Here is a 23767-nt window from a genome sequence, read left to right on the forward strand (position 1 = left end):
AACTACAAGTTAGTATGGATTTTGTGAAGCATAAACACGAGACTTAATAACGTTCCGTAACAGTCTGCCCTCTGACACTGTGTCATCCACAATTATATTTTTCTTTCTTAATTTTATAAAATATGCTTTAGCATCATTATATTTATCATGTTCAGAATTTTTTTTTTATCATTTTTCTATCTTTATAAGTGTCATTGCGCATGCAGCTGAGATTAAGCATTTTGTAATCACAGCCTTTAGAACAGAAAATACTAAAACAACTAAAATAATAATTGCAATTATTGTAATGATACCTTGTAATATACTAGTTTCCAGGTTACCAAATACACTGCCCCACCATCCAAAAAGTGCCCACTGTTTAGCTGTACTGTCCAGATCTGTGGATGTTTGCTCCATGAAGCTGGCTAACTTTTCTTGTTCACCATGATGGTCACTACTATAGGAACGACAACAACTTCCTATTAGGGCACATACCCCCCCCCCCCCCCAGCAGCTAGCATTATGTTGAATAGCAGGAGTAATAATATAGCCCACAAAACAACATCCATACCAATTTGTAGGCATGTCCATGCTATGCCACCAGTCATAGCTTTTTAAGTGCAGAGGGTTTAACGCACTTTTATGTCTAGTGTCATTGCATTTGCCAGTTCCCACTGGTAGAGTTCCATTTCTGGCATTACATGTGTCTCCACGATTTATGGTTGCAAGCTGAAGAGACACAACCTTTGAAAAGTCAGTCACACTACGCCAAGTTAGATTAGTGTCACTAAGTTTCTTTATAAACGTTACCTGCGATGCAGGGATTGGAATCATGGGAAACCTTGACTTAGAATGATGAGTTGTTTGCGAACACACCCAACAGTTTGTCACATTTAAGTTCACAGCATATTTTCGAAGAACCAACAGAAAAGCATTTTTTTCTTGACCAGTTTATAAAAGGAAACCGCAACAAAGACAAAACAGAAGTACCTGTTGTCACTGGATCCACTATGGACTGCCTTCTCAGTTGATTTTCTCTTTTAATCCTTCACTGGGGCAGATAGTTTGTCCTGTGTCTTTCAGTCTTCCTTTGCTGATAAGGATAATTCGTCTAAGGCTTCCACACGGCAAGTCTTTTTACAGTGCGATGAATGAATCCAAGTTGGTAGTCCTGTGAAGCAAACTGTAGTATACGTGTTGAGCAGGACCTGAAAAGGGCCTTTCCTCTTGTGACACACAGTTCTTTTTCTGGAAAGTTTTAACATGAACCCAGTCACTGGGCCACAGTTGGTGGCAGGGCTGGTTTGGAGGTTGAGGAAGAGCTTCTCTTACAGATCTGTGGTACTGTTGTAAGAAATGAGTAGGTTTTGTGCAGTAAGACAATATAATGTTATGTGTAAGAGTTAATTTATCATTTGACAGAGGGTAGTAGCTGGAAGGTATAGCGACTCTATCTCCTTGTAGTATTTAGCGTACTCCTCATACTCATTAATCCATTTATACCGTATAGGGACTCAATCTCCTTGTAGTATTTAACGTACTCCTCATACTCATTAATGCTAAGGGAAGTGCCTCTGGCCATTTAATGTTTGTTTCAGCACAAATCTTCAAAATCTTAATTTTTAAGGGTCATATTGACCCTCTCTTGTAATCCAGATGACTGTGGATGGTTGGGACAGTGAAGACTCAACTTAGTATTAAAAATCTTGCATAGCTCTCTAGTCAGGGAATTGTTAAAATTTGTTCACTATTGATAGTAGAAGGTACACCAAATCTAGGTATAAATTCAAATACAAGTTTTTTAACAACTGTTACAGAATCTGCTTTGTGGCATCGGTAAGCGTTCACCCATGCAGAAAACATGCAAACCACCACCAATATAAATTGTGAATTACGGACCTTTGGCATCTGGACAAAGTCCAGCTGCACATTAACATACTGTCCCCAAGGTGGTGGTAAACATGCAGCCCTAATATTTGCATTTTTGCTAACATTACATTTTAAACACACTGTACAATTATTAACATACTGAAGTATCAAAGAGGAAACATGAGGGTCATACCAGCTTTAGGTAATTTGATTAAATAATGCTGTCTTACCTGCATAGGGTGGTAAATGATATACCCTTACCTGATAAGGTAGCAGGGAGGCAGGTGCCACCAGCTGACCATCTCGATGTCGCCATAACCCATTGGCGGATTTACTGCATCTGTCTTTAAGCCACCTTTGAACTTTTCCCCATGATGCTTCAGCTTGGAAAGCTGATACTTAAAGTGAAACACACCGTCACTGTTAGCTTCCTGTAATAACATCACACATAAATTTTTTACAAAGTCCTTCTACAACTTGCTTAGCACCTTGATCTGCAAAATTATTTCCCTTTGGAACAATGTCTATGCCCTCTTGATGGGCAGTACATTTAACTACTGCTAATTCTTTAGATAACAAAAGCGCCTCTAACAGGCTGTTAACTTAAAAAGAACTTTTAATCCGAGTTCCTGCCAAGGTTAGAAATCCTCTCTGTTTCCAAAGTTACACAAAATCACGTACTACACCAAAAGCATAGTGATTATCGGTATAGACATTGGTAACTTTGGCTAACTCACAACCCCTTTGTAGAGCCACTAACTCATCTACCTAGGCAGAAAATACATTTTCTTGTCTTTGTTGAAGCAAAACGTCATTACTTGTGCAGACAGATATTCCTGTGACCAAATTTCCATTGCAGCCTCTTTCACAGGAACCATTCACATATAGGTTCAGTTCAACGTTTGGTAAAGAAGTGTCCTTTTAAGTCATTCCTAGGAGAAAGCAAGCAGATAATTCGTCACACACACAGACACACACACACACACCACCACCACCTATGTCCCAGCATGCTGTAGGCTCATGAACTTACTTTAACCTCTCTATTTTTTTCTTTCCCTCTTTCTTTCTTTTCACTCCTACATTAAACGACACAAAACATCTCTCATGCCTCTTACATTTTAGTCTTAAGGTTAACCAACCTTGACACACGGTGCCTCCTTATTTTAATTTTCTCTTTTGTTGTGTACACATTAATAAACCTTTCCTTATTTCCTGTGGGGTCCTCCCACTATTGCTTTATATTTACCTAACAAACAAACTCAGTCATTCAGCAAAACATTTTCCATAAATCTATTTCCCCATTTTTAGTCTAGCATGTTTGCAAACCCAGATTAATTAGGTATCCGAATCTCTGTCTATTCCATACAAAGCATCATGGAATTCACAGAAGAATTTTCTGTGCTGGGCCCTTGTAATTTCTATACTGCCCTACACAATACCAGAGTTTAGAATCAGAGTTTTAAGGCACCAAATGTTAAAGTTCAGAAATAAATAACAGAGTTTTTTACCTTTTAGTCTTGAGTCAAGAATAGCACTTCAGGATATACAGAGTACATATTTGTTTCATAACAGTGCTGGGAGACTGCCTACTAAAACTTTCAGATCAGTGTCAAAGAATAAAAGAAATACTTTATTTATATACTTTTTCTTATCAATTTTATGCATACATAACTTTGACGTAACATAGCTTTTAACAAATAATACAATTTTTAAATATTTTATGTCCTCGTGATCCTTGTTTAGAGCTTCATGTGAACACTTGACAATATGCCTTTTAAAGCATAGACCACCCGTGCTTAAGATTTATCGGCTTGCAACTTTTTAACATTTGGTACCAGTACACACTGTCTCACAGACATCCTTGCAAAGACTCCTCCCAGCCTGAGAAGGCCAGAGCGTACTGTTGATTCATCTGGTTTCCACAATTACAAGATACTTTTAAACATGTAAACAGTAAACATGAGACTTAACCTTCCATAACAATACCTACCTCTGTTTTCAAAACATATCACTAGGGCCCCCTTACATATTCTGAATAAATTTGGCACAATGGTTGGTGAGAGACTATTTTGCAAACTAGGTCTTGCTTGTTAGAAGTTTAATACTGCATGGGTTCCAAGTAAAGCTCAAAGACTTCCTGCTTGCAGAAAATCAGGGCAGCGTTTTTTAGAGATACTGGTTAAAACATTAACTACCTATTAAAATGCGATAATTTCAAACAACATGTTGTAGATGTATTTCTTGGTAACTGACTTGCTGGCTGCACCGTTATTCTTACTGTGCAGCCCCTGACTTCTCTTTTGTATCTATATGTATTTACGTAGGCTCCCTATTTAAATGCTGGCGCTTGAAATGCTAGGTGCCTTCAAGCCAAAAAACAGACTGAAAACACAGGAGAAGGTCAAATTTTAAAAATCACTCTTCTCGTTTAAACTTCTTTTTGCAGGGAGACAAGTCCCCCTGCAGCCCCCCCCCCCCGAACTTACATATACCAATTCCGAGATCGCCATACCTTGGAGAAACGGAAATGTCCTGAGAAATGGCATCTTGGACTTGGTATGCGTATGCCCAGTCATTCAGTCTCCGAGTTTTGTGATTTGCTGAAGCTGGTCGCGACTTTTCAAATGGTTACCATTCAGGTATCCATTCCTGTGCCACTCTAATTATGCTGTCATCATCAGTACCTTAATACAGAACACTCACAATACTTTAAGTGCAGTAGTAAATGAGGGCAGGAAATATACAGTAGGACAAATACTAGCCAAGCAATCATGACGACCGTAACATGTCTAGTCATGTACACCTTTAAGGAGGGACACTTAAAAGTCCATGTGCACCGTATCAAGCACTTAATTTCATACACTTCAGGGTGCAGTTTGAAGCAGTCACCATGTAATTCAGCACATTTAAAAATAAATAAGGGTATATTTCATAGATGAAATGCATAAGTGAGAATGGATATTGTAGAAGACATGGTTGTAATGCATAAGTGAGAATGGATATTCGGAAGAGCACACAGAGAATGTTTAGCAGCAAACTAACAGAATAAGCAATAAATGTTTCCACAAATTATTTTTAAATCAAATTGTTGGTAGGCACAGTTTCATTGGTTGTGTAAAATATAAACTTTTATATAGGGAAGGGGATGGGACTAGGCTGGAAGTAGTAATAATACAGAGAGGAACGTGCATATGTTAGTGACTTGAGGGATAGGACCAAAATCTGACTTGTGTTAGGTTCAGGGTTGTAGGTTGTATGGGTTGTTGCAGACCATGGTGCAACAGGCTTTGCCATGAACAACAGTACTGTGGATGTGTGTATTGTGTTTAGGTGTAGTGGTTTTCAATTTTGTTTGACTTTTCCATATTTGGACTCCGTTATTGACCCTTTTGTTGGTGTCTTATGTGGCATGTGCAGTCTCAGAAATAGCTCTATCCCCTGCCCAGAAAACCACAGTGAAAAACTTCTCTAAAGCAAATTTCACACGCCTCAAAACCGAGGCGAAATCCTTCAAAGCCCCCGGGCCTGTGGAAAATACGGCCCAGATCGCAGAATCCTTTATAAACGCAGTCTATGAACACCTTCAGGAATGCATGGATCATGCAATCCCAAATAAAACCATGACCCAATCCTCCAAAGGCAGACGTCCTGTCTGGTGGACCCCAGCCATAAACAAACTATACAATAGAAGGAGGAAGCTACTACATGATAGAGCAAAATCCCAAAAAGGGAAGGCATCTCTGATCAGTATTAGCAAAAAACTACAGGCACTCATAAAATCGTCTAAGGCCAGCTTCGAGAGAAAAATTGCACAGGACACTAAGGATAATCACAAGGCTTTCTTTAGTTATGTTAGGAACCTGGGTGGGAATTCCCAGATATGCTCAGAATTAGTCCAAAATGACAAAAATACACCGAGCCCACAGACATTGCCAACATCCTAGCTGACAGGTTCAGTGCAAATTTCTCCCCTCTCCCCACCAAAAGGGCAAATATCTATCCCAACAGAGTGCTGCCCCTGACATCTCAGATGCTCAGGTAAGAGCGCCCTCTCCAAAGCAAAAACACAGCATCAATGGGACCAGATGGTGTCCCGGCTCGCCCTACATGAACTCCAAGAAGAGCTAAACCCAAACATAAAACTACTGTTCAATCTTAGCCTTACTACAGGATATGTACCCAAAGAGTGGCGTACAGCAACAGTGGTCCCTCTCCACAAAGGTGGTGCCTCAACGGATCCTGGAAACTATCGCCCCATAAGCCTGACTAGCTTGGTCTGCAAAGCTATGGAAAGGATCATCATGGACCTCATAAATAAAGATATTGGGGACCTACAGACACTGGATCCTACCCAGTTTGGCTTTAAGGGCAGATCCTGCCTCTTAAACCTGGTCGATTTCTTTGAAACAGTCACCAAGGCCATTGACGAGAGGAAGGTGGTCCACACAGCCTACCTGGACCTAGCAAAAGCCTTCGATACAATACCCCACTCGGGCATTATAGATAAGCTCACCAGCTTAAATATAAACCCCTATGTCACTAGATGGGTTGCAAACTGGCTCAAGGACAGAACCCACATGGTTAGAATTGCTGGAGCCATGTCAGACTCCAAACCAGTTACAAGTGGCGTCCCACAAGGCTCAGTCCTGGGACCTCTCTTGTTCGGTATATATTTCTCGGCGGTACAGGCCAACACGGAAGGACTGTGGCTGACCAAGTTCGCAGATGACTGCAAACTGGGCGCCATAATCAACTCTCCAGCCGACACAAGCATCCTCCAAAAGGGCCTCATAGAAACAGACAACTGGTGCCAGAGCCATGGCCTCAAGCTAAACGCCAAAAGTGTATAGTCATCCCCTTTGGCAAAAACAAAGTGCCCACAAATTACCACATAGGTGGTAATCCATTAAGTACAGAAGAAGTCATTAGGGACCTGGGGACCCAAGTTGATAGCAATCTCTCATTTGACAACCACGTGGCCAAAGTGGCTAGAAAAACATTTTATATAGCCCACCTAATCATGAAGGGATTCACATCTAGATCAGGGAGGTCATCGCCTCTTTACTCATCCCTCATCAGGCCCATAATTGAGTACAATGCCCCTTTGGGATGTACCTTACCAGACACCTGCAGCAACTGGAAAGACCCCAAAAGTACCTCACCAAGAGGATCAAAGGGCTCAAACAGATGCCATATGTTGCCCGGTTAAAGAAACTCCAGCTCTACTCAGTGGCATACCGCCTGCTCAGAGGCGATCTGTGCCTGACGTATAAAGCCATGTCCACCCGGAATTAATGGACATGCTGCACCTCAGAAAATCCAAATCCCATCGAGCTACGTGCTCGAGAGACTTGAAACTCAGCACTGAAATAAATAGGACATGCTGGAGGAACAGATTCATAACCCAGAGGCTCCCTTCACTCTGGAATAAAATCCCAGTCCAGGTTAGGCAGAATCCCACATTGACTCTCTTCAAGAGGAATCTTGATGAGTGGATGGGAGATCGTAGGTTTACCCCGGCTATCACTTCTGTGTCACTGTTAGACAGAGGCACAGTATACTAACCTCAAAAAAAGGCATAGCAAAATTAATTTAAAATGGGTGGCGAAAGCCAAACACACTCTGACTAGGCTTATAAATGCCCTAGGGCAGATGGCCTAGTATGAACCTATGAACCTATGATATTAAATCAGTTGGATTTTAATGCACTAATGTACCTCGTATTTATTGAAGTCTCTTGTTTCATGGTGCCAGACCTGTGCTGAGTAAATCAGTGTATCACAAATTGATGTCTCTTGAAATTCCTAGTTCGAGTGTGCATATTTGTAGCATACGTGTGACAGGATGTATTTCTGTTCTAGAAAAGGCCACAGCTTAGCCTGTTAGATTTGTCATATGTGGAAACCACAGTACTGTGGCAGTGATATAGTTTTTTTTTTTCTCTTGCCTTCATTTTTCTAGCTTATGAGGAATAGAGTCTTCCTTTCCTGTTTTTGGCACATTGCCCCTACACCAGATTGTACTTCACCTGTAGTTGTAAATGCTGTAGCAAAACTGGTCACTATGGAAAGATTTCTTGCATATCAGACAGCATTAGAATCAACGCAACCCTTTCCCCACCTCCTGCAGTATAGTTCCCTATATATTATGTTTGGTCTTAATTTCAGTCTCCCATCTCCAAACTACTTGAGGCCAATTTCAGGCTAATGCCCTGGCAAGACCATGCATTATGTTGTGTTAGGCTTCTGTGTTGAACTGTGAATGTAGCATTGCATGTTTTTTAGCATTATGTCCCAAGAGAAAACACTGATAGATATATGTATATTTTTAATTTACAGAAAGCCAGGTATGTCCCTAGAGAGTCAGCATGGTAAGTGGACATTATCCAGCAGTAGCGATGAAGAAACAGATAAGCCTGCAGAGAAGAAAAACATTACTTCACATAAAGGGGGCACTGCCCCCTCCATTAAAAAAGAAGCTGTATCTGATTCTGATAAAACTGACATTGATGAAGAAATAGTTGCATTTCAGACTGTGAATAAGAGTCCTTCTCACTCGCATCATCTGAAGCCTGTAAAAAAGAAGGGCAGTAGCAGAGACAGTGTGAGCCCGTCTTCATCGTCATGTCATACAAGTCCTCGCGGACCACTAAAAAAGGATCAGTCCCATAAGCAACATTCCATTGGGTCTGAAGCAAGAAAGTTTGCCCTATCTGAGAAGCGGAAAAGACTGTCTGATGACTCTGGCTGGTGTGTGTCTAGCAGCGATGAGGGATCTGACACAGAAGTAAAATGTAAACAGGAAGAACAGAAACCGGTGAAAGCAGAGAGCCATTGTTTAAAACCCAAGGACATTTCAGCAAAAGCAGGAAGAGGTAGCCCCTCTGTGCATCTAAAATCGCCAAAGAAACATGCCTCAGACAGTAAAAATGAAGATTTGGATATGTGGGATCTGTTGAAAACGGGAGAACCCTTCAGGTTCTACCTTACTAAGGTCACAGGGATAACTGCAAAATACAATACGGGAGCTTTTCATATCAAAGGTATAGATAAAATTAAGTGTATTTCATTATTTTTTGTTATAAATACAGTTGTATACAGCTGAGTACAGTCTTGGAGCTGATAAGACTAAACTAGTGCACTGGTTAGTTGAGAACCTTTGCTCTGTTTTGGTCCTTTGCCCTAACAGATTAATTTTATTTTGCACATATATGTAGAGTTCAGCTTTGCATTGATGGCTGATGTTTGACTGATGTTCTTTTTTTATCTTGGTTGTTTCTGTTTTACTGTATGTCTCCTTTTTAAACGTTCATTTGATCACTCAGTTCAGGTAGTCATTCTTTCTCATGTTAGTCAGTATTGGGGGTGGTGATGGTCTGTTTACTTTGACTTTCTGTTGCTCTTGTAAGTTACGATGATCTGATATGCCCATTCCTAAATGGTGAAGGATGTTTTATGCACATCATATGGTTGCATTTTATAACCGTTCACCACTGAACATTATTTTACTGTAGTCTTCTACCAGCTATGGTGACCTAACATGCAAACAGTTATAATAAGTAAGGCCACAAATAGATTTTTGTGGTCAGTGTGTTTTATAAGACATAATGTTTTTCTATCTCTGCTTTCCTTTCCTATGACTGTGATTAGTTACAGGAAGATGTTACTTATTTTCTGAATGGTAGTTTTGCCATTGAATAGATTTGGTCATTTGTAATTGTCATAGGGTTCTTTCCAGCTGATGATTTAATTTTTGCTGACATCATTAGCATCACATGACATTACTGGTGACATCATTAGCATCACATTACATTAGTAATGAGAGAAAGGAATATAGGCCACACTAGGCAAAAGTATTTATCACAGGAGTTAGAGAGTAACTTGGACTTTCCAGACAAGTGTACCCATAATGTAATGTTTGAATATAGCTATGGTTCTCTCTTAATGTTATGATTCACATTTCGCTGCTAGCACCCCCCAATTAAAAGGGCAGGGCATCTTCTTCTGTGCTGCTGGTAACCCTGGTTAATTTAGCATCCTTCATCTCATAGGGTTGATAGAGTGGGTCGGGGACAGTTGAGCAAAGGGTAGCATTGCATCTCTTATGTTAAGGTTATAGGTTACATTGCATAAAGGTGGAAATATTAATGATTTAACTATCAAGCTATTTCCATTCTCTCACCATTATCTAAAATAATGGAAAAGTGTATACACACTCCATTACTAAAACACCTCTCAGACAAGTATCTTCTTACCTCTACCCAACATGGCTTTCCTCCTGCACACAGTACTACTACAGCCTTGCTGTCTTTCTCTGATACTGTGAACAAAGCTCCGGACTCTGGTCTAGTGACAACAGTAGTCTTAGACCTATCCAAAGCTTTCAACACAATATCACATACTAAACTACTGCAACAACTAGCGACATTAGGATGCTCTGAACATATCCTGACCTGGTTCGCCAACTACCTGAACAACAGGCAACAGTTTGTCAGATAGCAAAACAATCAATCTGGAATCTGGTTATCTGATTAATGAGTCAGAAGTCCCTCAGTGGTCAATTCTTGGACCTTTACTTTTTAATATATTTATAAATAACCTACATACAGTCTCCCTACACAGTTCACTCATCCAATATGGTGATGATTATACTGTCATATCCGCCTCTAGCAATTTCCCAGATCTAAAAACAATAAAACCACCTTCTCAACCAAAGAAACTTGGCTAAACGAAGCACAACTACTACTAAATACCAAAAAATCTGTTACTGCTATTTTCATCCAAACAACCTCCACAGGTCTTTAAACTTTACTCCTAAAACAACACTGAAATTGAAGTAGTAAAGACAGCAAATTACTAGGCATTACTATAAATGATAAATTATCCTTTGAACAACATATTCTTAATGCAATAAAAAAACACATTTTAAACTAGGCAGACTCTACAGACATAAACTCTACATGTCTAAATCCACAAAAGTAAAACTGGCAAATACCCTCCTACTCCCTTCTCTCTTCTATGGTTCCCCCATCTTTACCAACTTTCACGTATCTGTAATTAGCAAACTACAATCATGCTATTATAAAATTGCAACATTTGTCTCTGGCTTACCAATCCACACACACCACTGCCAGGCCATAAAGGAATTTAAATGGTTTGAATTCCCCCACAACCTTTGTTACACTCAACTAACTCTAAATTGCTTATAAAGTAATATATAACCAAGAAAACTGCCCTTCACTTCATTCTGTCCTACAATTCAACATCCCTACCCGAAATCTGTGGTTGTAAAAGGAAAGAACTTCAAAGACCAATGCACGTTAGGTTCAAGCAAGGTACCCTTTATTACTTGCAGCAAGGAGACAAAGCATGTAGGTACAAGATTTGTCTGGCTCTTCGATGATCAGTATGTTTTTCTTATACAGTTCTCTTCGTATCACACAGAAAATGTTACTCTTCTATTGCTGACGTAGTTGGACACAGCTTTCTGTATGTTTCACAGAAATTGTTACCAGACTTATTGCTGACATGGTTGGATTATTTGCTGTCTTGCAAAAACATTTTGAGAAAAACAACCTGTCCTTGGGCTTATTTTAGCCCACCTTAACTTTTCAATTCTTCAGTTGTACAGTTCTAATACATGTTACATTTCGTCTAGATTCAAGGTACATTTCTAGCTTTAGTACAAGTAATGCTGACTATGGTTTATACTTTCAAGCATCTATTGCTTTCTTTATCAAAGCTTCTAGCAGCTGCATATTTTCTCATGGTATAAGCAGAAATGAAATATCGCTTAAGTTTCCTGACATCAGCAGAAATGAAATGTCTCTTGTTATTTTCATGACATTAGCAGAAATGAAATGTCTCTTAAGTTTCTAATAACTGTGCAGATTCATGCAGTGTGAACAGAATAAATGTATTAACCCTTTTAAACCTTGAATGCACTAAGCATGCATATTACTGTTATATATTTTTCTAACATTTCCCCCCTTTTAATACTTTTATTCTACTTTCAAGATAAGCATAAACAGTTTTTTTCTTCCCCCAACCTCTTCCTGCTCAGGATTTGCAGTTAAGAGAGTCATTCAGTTTAAGCTCATGAAAGCATTTTCAGTTTTTTAGCAATTCTTCAAGTTCAGCATCTTGGTATAAGGTTTCTGAAACTGAAATGTCTATAAAATTTTTAATCATTTTTTTTATGCAGGGGATGCAGCAGCACACACATACCACCAGTAGGATTATTCCTACACAGATGGCAATCAGAATGTTCATCTGGATGCTGCCCCAACCCCCAAACAATTTCTGGAAAAAGTCCGTCAATGGATTTGGTCCTGGTTAGGTCATGGCTGACACCTGCTGAATCACCTCAAGATGGTTGTCTATCTCATGTTTGTGATCAGGAATATATGAACAGCACTCCTCCTGGATTAAAGTGCACGTACCTCCTCTCGCCGCTAGGGTGAAGTCAAGAGCCATGCGATTTTGAAGCACCACTGTTCTCATGGCAGTCAGTTCATCAGTCACCAATTTTAGGGCAGAAAAGGTTGCATTGCTCATTATTTTGAGAAGCTTAGATAATTTTCTCAGTTCCCAGATTGATTTTGTTGCTCCATATGCTGGCAGTACACATGCCCACGATATAACAATATCACTCAAGTCCATGTGTGACAGTCCATTGCCCACAGCATGATGGTTTTTCCAGCGCGCATCGATTTGCCCCACTGGATTGACAGGCTTCTTGATTTCTCGAACATTCCGAATTTTCCCTTGAGGTAAAACTGCTGTGTGTCATATGGCCGGAACCAGGTACCCCAAAAAACAACTGCCAGACCAATTCTCAGGTAGCCATTTATATGCTTTTCTACCGCATATAAAGTAACAATCTTCTACTTTAGTAGTAACTTTACTATACCCTGACTCTGCATGAAACATTTTTTTGTCAATTATGGACAGTTGCTTATAGAGGTCAGCATTATGTTTTACTTCACCAATTGTCCTATGTATCAGTTCAACAAATGAATCATAGGTCGTGTTGCAATAGGATCCGATGTTATCAGGTTTAGTGTAGCATCTATAGGGAACAGTCACATTGCAATTGCTCCAACCCACCTTGACTGTATCATTCTTATAAAAACACACAGTTCCCTTCTGTCGAACAGACAAATGCAATGCTACTTTATCTTGTGATGTGACATCTGATGTATCATGAATTAGGTTTTCCCAGGTCTTGTTGGCTCCTAGGGGAACTGAAGTTAACAGTTAACAGTTAGTTGAAGTTATGCTGTTCGTAAAGCTGTGCAAATCCAGCAATTCGAAACATTGAAGGTTTCAGCATACACATATTTGATTGCCTGGTATGTGTTATAGTTTGGGTGCCACTCTGCACGCTTGTTCAGTTCAATTTGTGTAGCTGAGAAAAGGAATGGCCACAACAAAAAGATTATTGTCACTAGTACGGTCAACAGGATGGTTATGCAATATTTTTGTGGAAATGGTTGTTATGCATTTCTGTTTTCTCCGGCTCTTCCAAGTAGGTGCATTTGGATCTTACTGGATTCCATCATTTTTTACTTTGGACACGCGCTCTTACTCTCTGCCCTAATAGGACCTTCAGCACCGATGGTTTCTTCACTGGGGTTGAAACGGATCAGTCCTATTGATCTGACCTCCCTTTGTAGCCAGACTTTGTGATGAGGGCCCCGATGGAGAGGTAATATTTTTGTCCAACTCAAAGTTCTTAACCAGCTTGCAGTGCGTCAGGTGTATCCACGATGCTCGTTCTGCTATCTTGACTGCAGTGGGTGTCAAAAGAAGCACCTGATAGGGACCTTCCCACCTTGGCGAAGCCCAATTTTTTCGTTTGATAATTTTGATCCACACCCAGTCTCCTGGCGTCACTGCCACTTCTAATGTTTCGGTTTGTTTTCTATCTGAAACAGAATTTGACTGCAACAGATGTTTAGAACTCTTTATTCAGCTAGTGTAAAATCAGCTTCCTGGTCTGATGACATGAGAAGTTTCCACTGGGGTGTATAATAAGCCCTTCCAAATAGTTTTTCAAAAGGAGTCAATCTTTTTGCTGTAGGGACAGTTCTCATGCTCAACAGTGCCAGGGGTAAACAATACAACCAAGTTTTTCCTGTCTCGGCTATTCATTTTCTCAATTTGTTTTTTAGTATACCATTATGCCTTTCAATTAGCCCTGCAGATTGCGGATGGTATGCACAATGATTTTTTTAAAGAAATACCAAAATGCTTACTCAACTGCTGTATGGTTTGATTTACAAAGTGTGTACCATTGTCACTGTAGATTCTTTCCCGAATACCAAACCTAGGGATGATTTCCTTGACAAGTACTTTTGCCACCGTAGCTGCATCTGGATTTTTGGTTGGAAAGGCTTCCACCCATCTGGAAAACATCTACAATAACAAGACAATACTTCTTATTTTCACATTTGTTCAATTCTATGAAATCCATACAAATAGTGTGAAACGGATATGGTGGTGTGGGGAAACTCCATTGTTTGGGCTTTATCGCCCCCTGTGCATGATGTTTGTTACAAATCTGACACATCAAACAAAATTTTTTTAGAGTAGTTTGTAAATCCGTACGTTGTGAACACCTGGTTCACCAGCTGTACCATCCCCTCTGTTGAGACATGGCACTGCCCATGGCTCAACAATGCTGCCTAGCGAAACAAATTAGAGGGTAGTATCGTTTTTCCCTCTCTAGAGATGTACAGCCCCTTTTCGAGGATTGCTCCTCATTTCATCCATCGCTGTTTTTCAGCTTGTGTAGTGAGTGTCTGCATTGTTTTTAACATATCTAGATATAAAGTTTCAGAGGGTTGTAATTCCTCATTTAAAAGAAATACTTCTGTGGCTGCTTGTTTTGCAGCTGTATCAACTCTCGCATTACCTTTTGAAATTCTATCTTGTTGCTTGGTGTGAGCTGTGCATTTACAAATGGCTACTTTCTGAGGTAACTGAATAGATTCTAAAAGATCTAAAATAAACTGCGCATGATTTATAGGTTTGCCAGTAGATGTTATCATTCCCGGTTTTTTCCACTGTTGCGCAAAAACATGTACAGTAGAAAAAGCGTACTGGCTATCAGTAAAAATGTTTACACATTTACCCTTTGCTAAGGTACATGCCCGTGTCAGGGCAATCAATTCCACTGCCTGTGCAGATAATTTGTGTGATAAAGATTTTGCTTCTATAATCCCAGTATCAGAGACTACTGCATATCCTACTAGGTACTGTCCTGCAGGATCCCTTTTGCACGAGCCATCCACGTAGTATGTCACCTCGGCACCATCCAAGGGGACATCCGTGAGATCTTTTCTAGGTAGTGTCTTTTGCTCAATTACCTGCAGGCAGCAGTGCGGTGTGCCGTCTGCAGGGGTCGGGAGCCGAGTAGAAGGGTTTAAAGTCGTGCATCGTTCAATTGTCATATGAGGTTGGCTCAATAATATAGTCATACAGGAAAGATGCCTAGCCAGGGGAAAGATATGCCACCTTTTCCTGTAGTAAAATAATCGTGACTGCATGAGGTACTCTCAAAGTGAGAGGGTGGAACAAAACTACTGAGGCTGAAGCCTGCACTGCCATTGCAGCTGCAACTACTGCTTGTACACAGTGGGGTAAGGATTGTGCCACTGGGTCTAGTTGTGATGAGTAGTAAACAATGGGGCGTTGCTTATCCCCATGCTGTTGTATTAATACTGATGTCCTGTAACCCTGCTTGCAATCTACAGTTTGGAAAAAACGTTTATGGTAGTTTTGGCAATCCCAGAACTAATGAGGACGCTATTAACTGCTTTAGTTTACAGAAGGTAGATTCTGCCTCTGGTGTCCATTGTAACAAATCCTGCGCTGCCGTAGGCTTCTTATATATAAGGTCAGTCAGAGGTGCAGATTCCAAGGCATAGTTTGGAATCCAACTCCGGCAAAAATTAGTTGTACCCAGGAAGGACATCATTTCCTTCTTGGTAGTGGGTTTTGGTGCTTGCAAAATTGCTATTTTTCTGTCCTCATCTAACGTTCTACCTTCCTTGGATATTACATATCGTAAGTATTTGACCTGTTTTTTCCAAAGCTGCAGTTTATTTTTATTTACCTTATGTCCCTCAGTGGCTAAAAATCGTAGAAGTGCTATGGTATCGTCTCTACAATCCTGCTGGGTGGGGGCCGCCAGAAAGATGTCATCAACATATAAAATCTGACTGCCTTTTGGTGGGGTGAATCCCGCCAAGTTGCTTGGCATTTCTTGTGAGAATATCGTTGGACTTTCACAATATCCCTGTGGTAGTCGCGTATATGTCTACCTTTTCCCTCTGAAATGTAAATGCAAACCAATACTGGCTGTCAGGGTGTATCGGTATTGAAAAGAACGCGTTGCTGATGTCTACCACAGAAAAATATTTTTGTTGAGGTTTTAAATCATTCAACAGGGTGTGTGGGTCTGGCACCGTGGGCGCCCTTGGTATTACTGCATCATTTACGGCTTGTAAATCCTGGACCATACGCCATTCTCCATTGGCCTTTTTAACTGGAAATAAGGGTGTGTTACATGGTGAATCGGGAGATTCTACTAGTATCCCTCCTTTAAGTAAGGCTGCTATAATTGGCTTTATCCCTGCCTCTGCATCTTTTCTTAAGGGATACTGTCTTTTTTGTGGTCTGAATGCTGACTTTGGCGTGATAGTTACTGGTCCCGCTGTACGAATAAGTCCTACATCTGATTTTCCTGTAAGGCATTCTCTTCCTCCTTTAATAGGAGTGTCAATCAGCTGTCCTCGCTAGACTGCAAGTGTACGGCTGGGTGGGTCTGAGTTATCCAATTCAACTTCTGTCTTTGTATTCCTTGTTCTGACAGTTCTAGTTCTGTCTGTTTCTCCCATCTCATGACTTTTTCTCCTAGGTCTGCCCATTCTATAGTTCTGTTTTTGGTTAAGCTAACATGTGGTAATCGATTAGATTTATAAAGTGCAAAGAACTCCTGGGGCAATGAACAGCTGGCTACACTGTTCCCTTCTGTGTCCCAGTACAGGTTACGCAATATCAGTCTGTTTGCATGATTCTTAAATAACTCTTGCTCATATTCCTTATCAGGTCCTGGTGTGTTGCAGTAATACAGGGTACAGTGCAACAGGTGTTGCTTATCAATGTCAAGGGAGGGGAACTTGCTGATGGCTAGGTTCATTAACTCTTTGGTCACAGTCCCTGGACCAGTCGTAACCAAGTCCTGGCTGTACCAATAAAACATTTCACCCTCCGATTGCACTTCAAAGGTGTTAATTTGTCGTTGTGCTTCCATACCCTGCATGGTTGGGACTACTGCTATACCAAATAATTGCACGAGGTCTCTGCCCAAGAGGTTTACTGGGCATTTTGCAGAAATTACAATTTTGCTTCTTTGTGTCAATCCTGAAACTGGATCAGTTATTGCAATATTACGGGAGAGAGGCTCCCGATACAGCTGTCCATTAGCTGCTTTGACCAGTATGTAATCAGGTGACTCTGTGTTTTCTGGCAGTTTGGAGGGGTGTTTTCTGGCAGTTTGGAGGGGTGTATCAGGGTTCGTGATGCCCCTGAGTCACACACAAATTTGACCTCCCTCCCTTCTACCAAGAGTGTAACTTCTGGTTTCGTGTCTGCTAAATAGAGCTCCAAGCTTAATAAAGCTAGGTCTAATATTTCATTTTCTTCATCGTCACCAACTTCCTGCACTTCCTCTACTCCCTCTATCACATTCTCATTTGTCCTTTCTTCGCTAGCCCCTTCTAATGATTCTTGACTACCATATAGTCAGTCCTCACCGTCCTTGTCTTCCGTTATTGCCTTCGTGTTTTTCTTGCAATCCCTTGCCAAATGTCCCTTTTTACCACATTTAAAACATTCTCCCCTTTTTTTCCGCCCTTCAAAGTCCTCTGATCGCTGATCAGATTGTTTATTTCCCTGCGCGATTTTCTTGTCCTTTTTCCCAGACTGTACTACATAAACTTCTGCTCCCTCTTCTACAGAAAATACTTGTGCTTTCTTTTTCATTTTGCTATTAAAATGCCTTTCGGCATGCCTAGCATATTCAAATAATGATTGTAACCTGCTTGTATGATGGTCTACCATGTGTTTCATAATAAAACTGCTTATAGGCGTGCTACTGCCTTTTAAAAATACATTCTTTAACTGCTGTTCATATGGGGAATCTTGTGTTTTATCTTCAGGAACCTGCATTCCACAGTGGTTATTAAAACATTCTAACAATTTGGCATAATACTGATCGTTTCACCTTCTTGTTGGATGCATTGATTAATGCAAGTCCAATCTGCCCTAGGTTTCCATTTTTCAGAGATGTGGTCTGTAAGACCTTTTACTCTGGTGTCTAATTCTGCGCTGCTATGTGGGAGGGGTCTTTGTGCAGCGTCATGGGGATTCCAGTTCCCACTAATCGTGTACCAATTTGGCCCTACAATTTGTCTAACTACTTTTTCTATTTCTTCTCCGTTCAGGTTGTAACTCAACCTCATTCCTTGTAAATCTTCTGAGAATTTTCTGAAATTAACCTTTGGATGGGGAATTCCCTCAGTGGCTTTCCGGATATCTTCCGGAGTCCAAGGTCTATACACTAAGATAGTTTGGTCCTGATTGTCTTGACCTGCCTGAGGATTGGGTACTTCTATAAGCAGGCATATTTCTTCTTCTTCACCTATAGATCGTGAATTCTTAACTATTTTCCATAACTCAATACCTTCTTCTGAATTCCCTGCCTTTGTTCGAGACTGGTCCCGATGGGATCTCTAATTTTAGTCAGTTTTAATTTCACAATATCTCTATCTTCAGTGACCGCAGGATAATAGTGGGGGTGGACTAATCTGTTCACTTGCTTCATATTCTGGTAAGGGAGGCGGAGGTGCTGATGCTATTACTAAGTTATTATCCTACCTATCTAAAAACATTGCTTTTGAATCTTTGTTTTTTTGTTCCCTATGGTTTACTTCCTCCAGCCACCTGTGTGCCTGAGGAATTCCTAATCGACGTTGTTTTTTTACCTGACCCTTTGAATCGTTTTTGAGCTGTTTGATAAGCGAGGATTTTTCTAATTTTCCGTCAAATTCGTATTTATTAACCCATTTTGAATAGTATCTAATGTTGTCGGCGTGCTGTGACTGCATATATTTTGCGTCTTCTGTTAACGGCGGGTTTTGGGGTCTTTTTGTGCAATTATTACCCATTTTGTTTTACCCTTTGATCGTGCCGTAACTTCTCTTAATTTTTAATGTGGTACCACGCATTATGTTATAGTCTCTTCAGAATGACTGCCTACTTATTCTGTTTCTCCTGATCTTTGACAAGACTGTAATCTTTTTTGTGCCTGATTTGCAAAAATACAATCTGACAAAATACACATCTAGTCCCTGATCTAAAGCAGAAAACAGAAAAAAGTAGATTCACCTTACCTGAGCCTACATGATTGATCACCGATTTGTGGAGACCCATCCTTCAGTCACAGATCAGAAAGTGGCTGGCCTCTCTTGAACGACAATTCAGTCAGAGGACTTTCCATATAAGAAGAACCGATTTGGTTTCTTCCCCATACGGTTTCAACCACCTGGCCGTCTTATCCGAGGTGAAGAGGGGATTCCGGTCCGAAGGACCAGTCTGTAAAAGGAAAAAACTTCAAAGACCAATGCATGTTAGGTTCAAGCAAGGTACCCTTTATTACTTGCAGCAAAGAGACAAAGCACGTAGGTATAAGATTTGTCTGGCTCTTCGATGATCATTATGTTATTCTTATACAGTTCTCTTCATGTCACACAGAAAATGTTACTATTCTATTGCTGACTTAGTTGGACACAGCTTTCTGTATGTTTCACAGAAATTGTTACCAGACTTATTGCTGACATGGTTGGGTTATTTGCTGTCTTGCAAAAACATTTTGAGAAAAACAACCTGTCCTTGGGCTTATTTTAGCCCACCTTAACTTTTCAATTCTTCAATTGTACAGTTCTAATACATGTTACATTTTGTCTAGATTCAAGGTACATTTCTAGCTTTAGTACAAGTAATGCTGACTATGGTTTATACTTTCAAGCATCTATTGTTTTCTTTATCAAAGCTTCTAGCAGCTGCATATTTTCTCATAGTATAAGCAGAAATGAAATATCTCTTTAAGTTTCCTGACATCTGCAGAAATGAAATGTCTCTTGTTATTTTCATGACATTAGCAGAAATGAAATGTCTCTTGTTAAGTTTCTAATAACTGTGCAGATTCATGCAGTGTGAACAGAATAAATGTATTAACCCTTTTAAACCTCGAATGCACTAAGCATGCATATTACTATTATATATTTTTCTAACAGCGGTCTACTAATAAACAGCTTCTAAATATATCCAAACCCAACAAGAGAGCTGGACAAAGCTTGTACTCCTCCTCCATAGCAAAATTATGGAATGCCCTACCCCCTTCTATTACACAACTAGATTCCATAAAAACCTTCAAATTCACCCTAAAAAGCCACTTTCTTAATGATCAAATCTGTCCTTGTGCCCAGGAAAAGATTCTACTGACTAGCACGACTCTTCTTGAGTAACAGTTTGTAAATCCACTGAACTTCATTGACTTTTGAATCGGGCTAAATCCTAAACTTCCCATACATTGAAGTGCATAAATGAACTGATTATTATGAAAGTATCTGCTGTTTTCTTTTGTCCATACAATGAATGGCATTAAAAATACTGTACGTGTACTACCATCTACCCAGTCCATATAAAACTTTTCTACTCTGTGTATTACTACTCACTAGGAAATTGTATAAAAATTGTATATAAATCTTTTTTGTACACCTTTTTATTATTGTAAATATTATCTTGATGCAAAAATTTTGATCTTTAACTAGACCCAGAGCCTCCACTAAAAATGGGTTCCTGACCCAGTGGACTTTCCCAGTCAACAAATGTAAATAAATAAATAAATAATGACTGATTGACTACCATTTGAGGGAAGCCAGTAGGCTCAGGCAGTAGATGTGTAACTCAACAGAGCCTTTGACATTTGCCCAAGTGGGAGCATGTATATGGAGGTAGATGCACACTGTCCCACCTGACACTTTACGCGCCATAGAAAGTTGCGAGTGTAGCCAGGGATAAAAGTCCTGACTGCTGCATATCTGATGCCAATTTGCCCCAGTACCTGTTCAATAAGATAGTATACATTTAAGTTATAAGATATGCTGGGATATGTTTTTTTATATTAAGACACAACTTGTGTTGTGAGGCACTAGTATTAAGTAAGAGTGGGTTGTAGGCCTGGGTGGTAATATCTGCACTACACACCCTAGTATGTGTTAACTGCCCATATGAAATGGTTGCTTTTATAGTAGTAGAAACACAAGTTATTCATTTTTTTACATTTTTTGTTTAATTTTTCTGAATTGTTACACTTCAGTAAAGTAGTTACACATTTTAGACTCTAAGCACAGTTTTTTTACATTTTTAAAACTGTTTGCCTTGTTATTTAGGTACTGTGGTAATTTCTGCTGAGTTTAGGTTGAGACTGACCAAGTATTGAAAGTGTCATCTATTTCATCAAATGATGTTTCTTATAATGATTGCTTTTTTCTGGTTTGTTTTATGCACCTTGCAGAGATTCCTTTATTTGTCAAATGATCCTTGTGAACTAGCAGTATTCTGTTATATAAACTAGAGGACTGTTGGCTTGTCAGTACTGCTAACATTGTCCAAAGCAGCCCTGGCAGATTTACTTCCTCTGGTGTCATGTAAAGAAGTCAGAAGCTTGTAATAGATAATATTAGCGTTTAAATAACAGTATTATTTTAAAAATAAAGTGATGACATAGCTTGGAACTGTGGCAGGGCTAGCCATCCAACATTGTGAACATTGGCTGTAGGTGATGGTCACTGTTAATGTGACCCCTGACCCTATGTATGTAAAATGGGGGGAAATGGAGGTAAATGTGAATAGCTTGTGGAAGGGTGGTATAGTGCCACTAGATTATTGTTACTTCATGGCACTTGGAAGTCAGTCCAGTACTCCGCTGAGATGATTTATATTTAGAGTGGATATATGTTACCTCCACATTTGCTTGGGATTCTGTTGTGATCTCAGTTTTCCTCCTCACAGGCAGTTTGATTAGTGACACTGACCATAGGTAGTGGATGTAATTGTGGATATATGAGATCATGTGCTTTAAAATAGACCGTTAGCCAATCTTGTGGCTCGTTGCTTGTTGGATTAGCCTCTCTTTGCACCAAGCAACCATGAATTGGCTGAAGCTGGGTAATGGAAAATGGATGGACTGATTAGAAATGGACAGATGTGAAAACTTTTCTGCTAAGTGTTCAGTTATAGTTGTCATTTATTTAATAACTTGCTGTTAGGAATAATCATGCCGGGCTTATCTTTTTTTGGAACTTAAGCTGCCTATTCAGTTTTAACCAGTCTAAAGAGTACTGTTACAATTGTATAAATGTGATGGGTTTATCTGTTAGGAGTAATGTAGATTTTTATGATATAGGTACAGTTTTTGTGGTAGAAAGATAGAAGGCACTTCTAAGTAACATTTTGATGTTTATTGTACTGTTCACTGTTGCAGTCCTTACTACGTGTGATATTTCCTTGTAGGCAGCCTTACTGGTTGACCCGAGTTCCAGAGTTTTACCTTCCAAAGGCTTCACCAGACTCCTTTTCCCTGACCTGTAAGGACATTGGTCCCATGAACTGACCCCCATCCTCCATCCATACCATCTACAGATCGTTCTTGTTGTGTGGTTCACTAGGTATGGCTGCCACCAATGTCATCAGTTCCTTGGTTGGTCTGCTTCCTGTAGCCGGATATGTTTCTCATCGGAGATTTTCTCGTCTGTTTTTGGTGGAACAGTGTATTAGATGTCTGATAGTGATTCTGGTTCTGAATTCACCAGAAAAATGAGCATTTGTGTTGCATGTGGAAAGTGAATTCTCCATAAAGACTTCCACTTCCTTTCCTTTTTCTGCCGTGGCCCGGACCATGGCATAGATATGCATCTTGGTTGTATTGGCTTCACCCTGACGACATTCCAAAGGACACTGCAAAAAGGGGTCTGCTTTCAAGCTGTTATGGCATTGACTAAGGCCTCCGGTAGCCCTGCACCTAAGAAAATGCTCTCGCAAAAAGCATGGGGGAAAAACGGGAGACCAAAGACATCCTGGTGGATGACTCTGGTCTTCCTAGGTTTAGTGACTCTGGATGCAGTGAGGTGCTTTCACAAGCCCTGCCTTAAGAGTCTGTCTCTGTTGAGGTGTCTGACACCATCACTCTGCAGGCTGCCATGCAGACAAATTTTTGCATGTTTACCTGAACTAAGGATTCTGCCATGCCTCTTGAAACAGAGATGGTGTCAGTGGCTCATGTGCTGATTACCAAAGGGGTAGGCGGTATTTCTTGTGTTTGTTCGTGAAGAAGTTGCTTGATACCACACTGTGGTCTTAGTTGCATCCCTGCGACGTGATCCTCCAAAGTGGTTTTGTCTAAAGCCATGAGGCATGACGCACCAAAGGTCAAACCAGTGCCAGCTGTTCCAGCTGATTCAGAATTTTATACTTTTTATGAAATCTTAGCAGCCATCTTTGGAAATCCCAGAGGTGACTGGATCCCCTTCCAAAAAAAGAGAAATGTGGAAGATTTGGATACCCCTGATTCTGAAGCAGATGGACTGACCTACAAGAGTCATATGCCCTGTGCTGAATGATATGAATTTCACACTGAATATGCCCTATCATTTGCATCTTCAAGGATTTTTCTGCTGGGGACAGCCTTTATAAGTTGAAGGAAGAGTTCGGTGACATACAAGTAGTTGGCTGCCCAGCTTGGATCCACAGGTCAGCTTCCAAAGCTTCATGACACCTGAGGAAAGAAG

At 40.2% G+C, this 23767-nt stretch overlaps 1 protein-coding gene across 3 annotated transcripts in view; it reads left to right on the top strand.

The window, feature by feature from the left end:
• The window catches only part of TDP1 (tyrosyl-DNA phosphodiesterase 1), a 2057997-nt gene that overhangs the window by 93114 nt on the left and 1941116 nt on the right, over window positions 1–23767 (top strand). For all 3 annotated transcript variants that reach the window (XM_044074699.1, XM_044074698.1, XM_044074697.1), the window contains one exon: window positions 8187–8890. In XM_044074699.1, the coding sequence (XP_043930634.1) occupies window positions 8197–8890 (694 nt within the window). In that variant the 5' untranslated portion in view covers window positions 8187–8196. The remainder of the gene's footprint in view (window positions 1–8186; window positions 8891–23767) is intronic.

The sequence above is a fragment of the Protopterus annectens genome, chromosome 6.part0, assembly GCF_019279795.1.
Source record: "Protopterus annectens isolate FY-2018-M chromosome 6.part0, PAN1.0, whole genome shotgun sequence".
Classification (NCBI taxonomy): Eukaryota; Metazoa; Chordata; order Ceratodontiformes; family Protopteridae; genus Protopterus; species Protopterus annectens.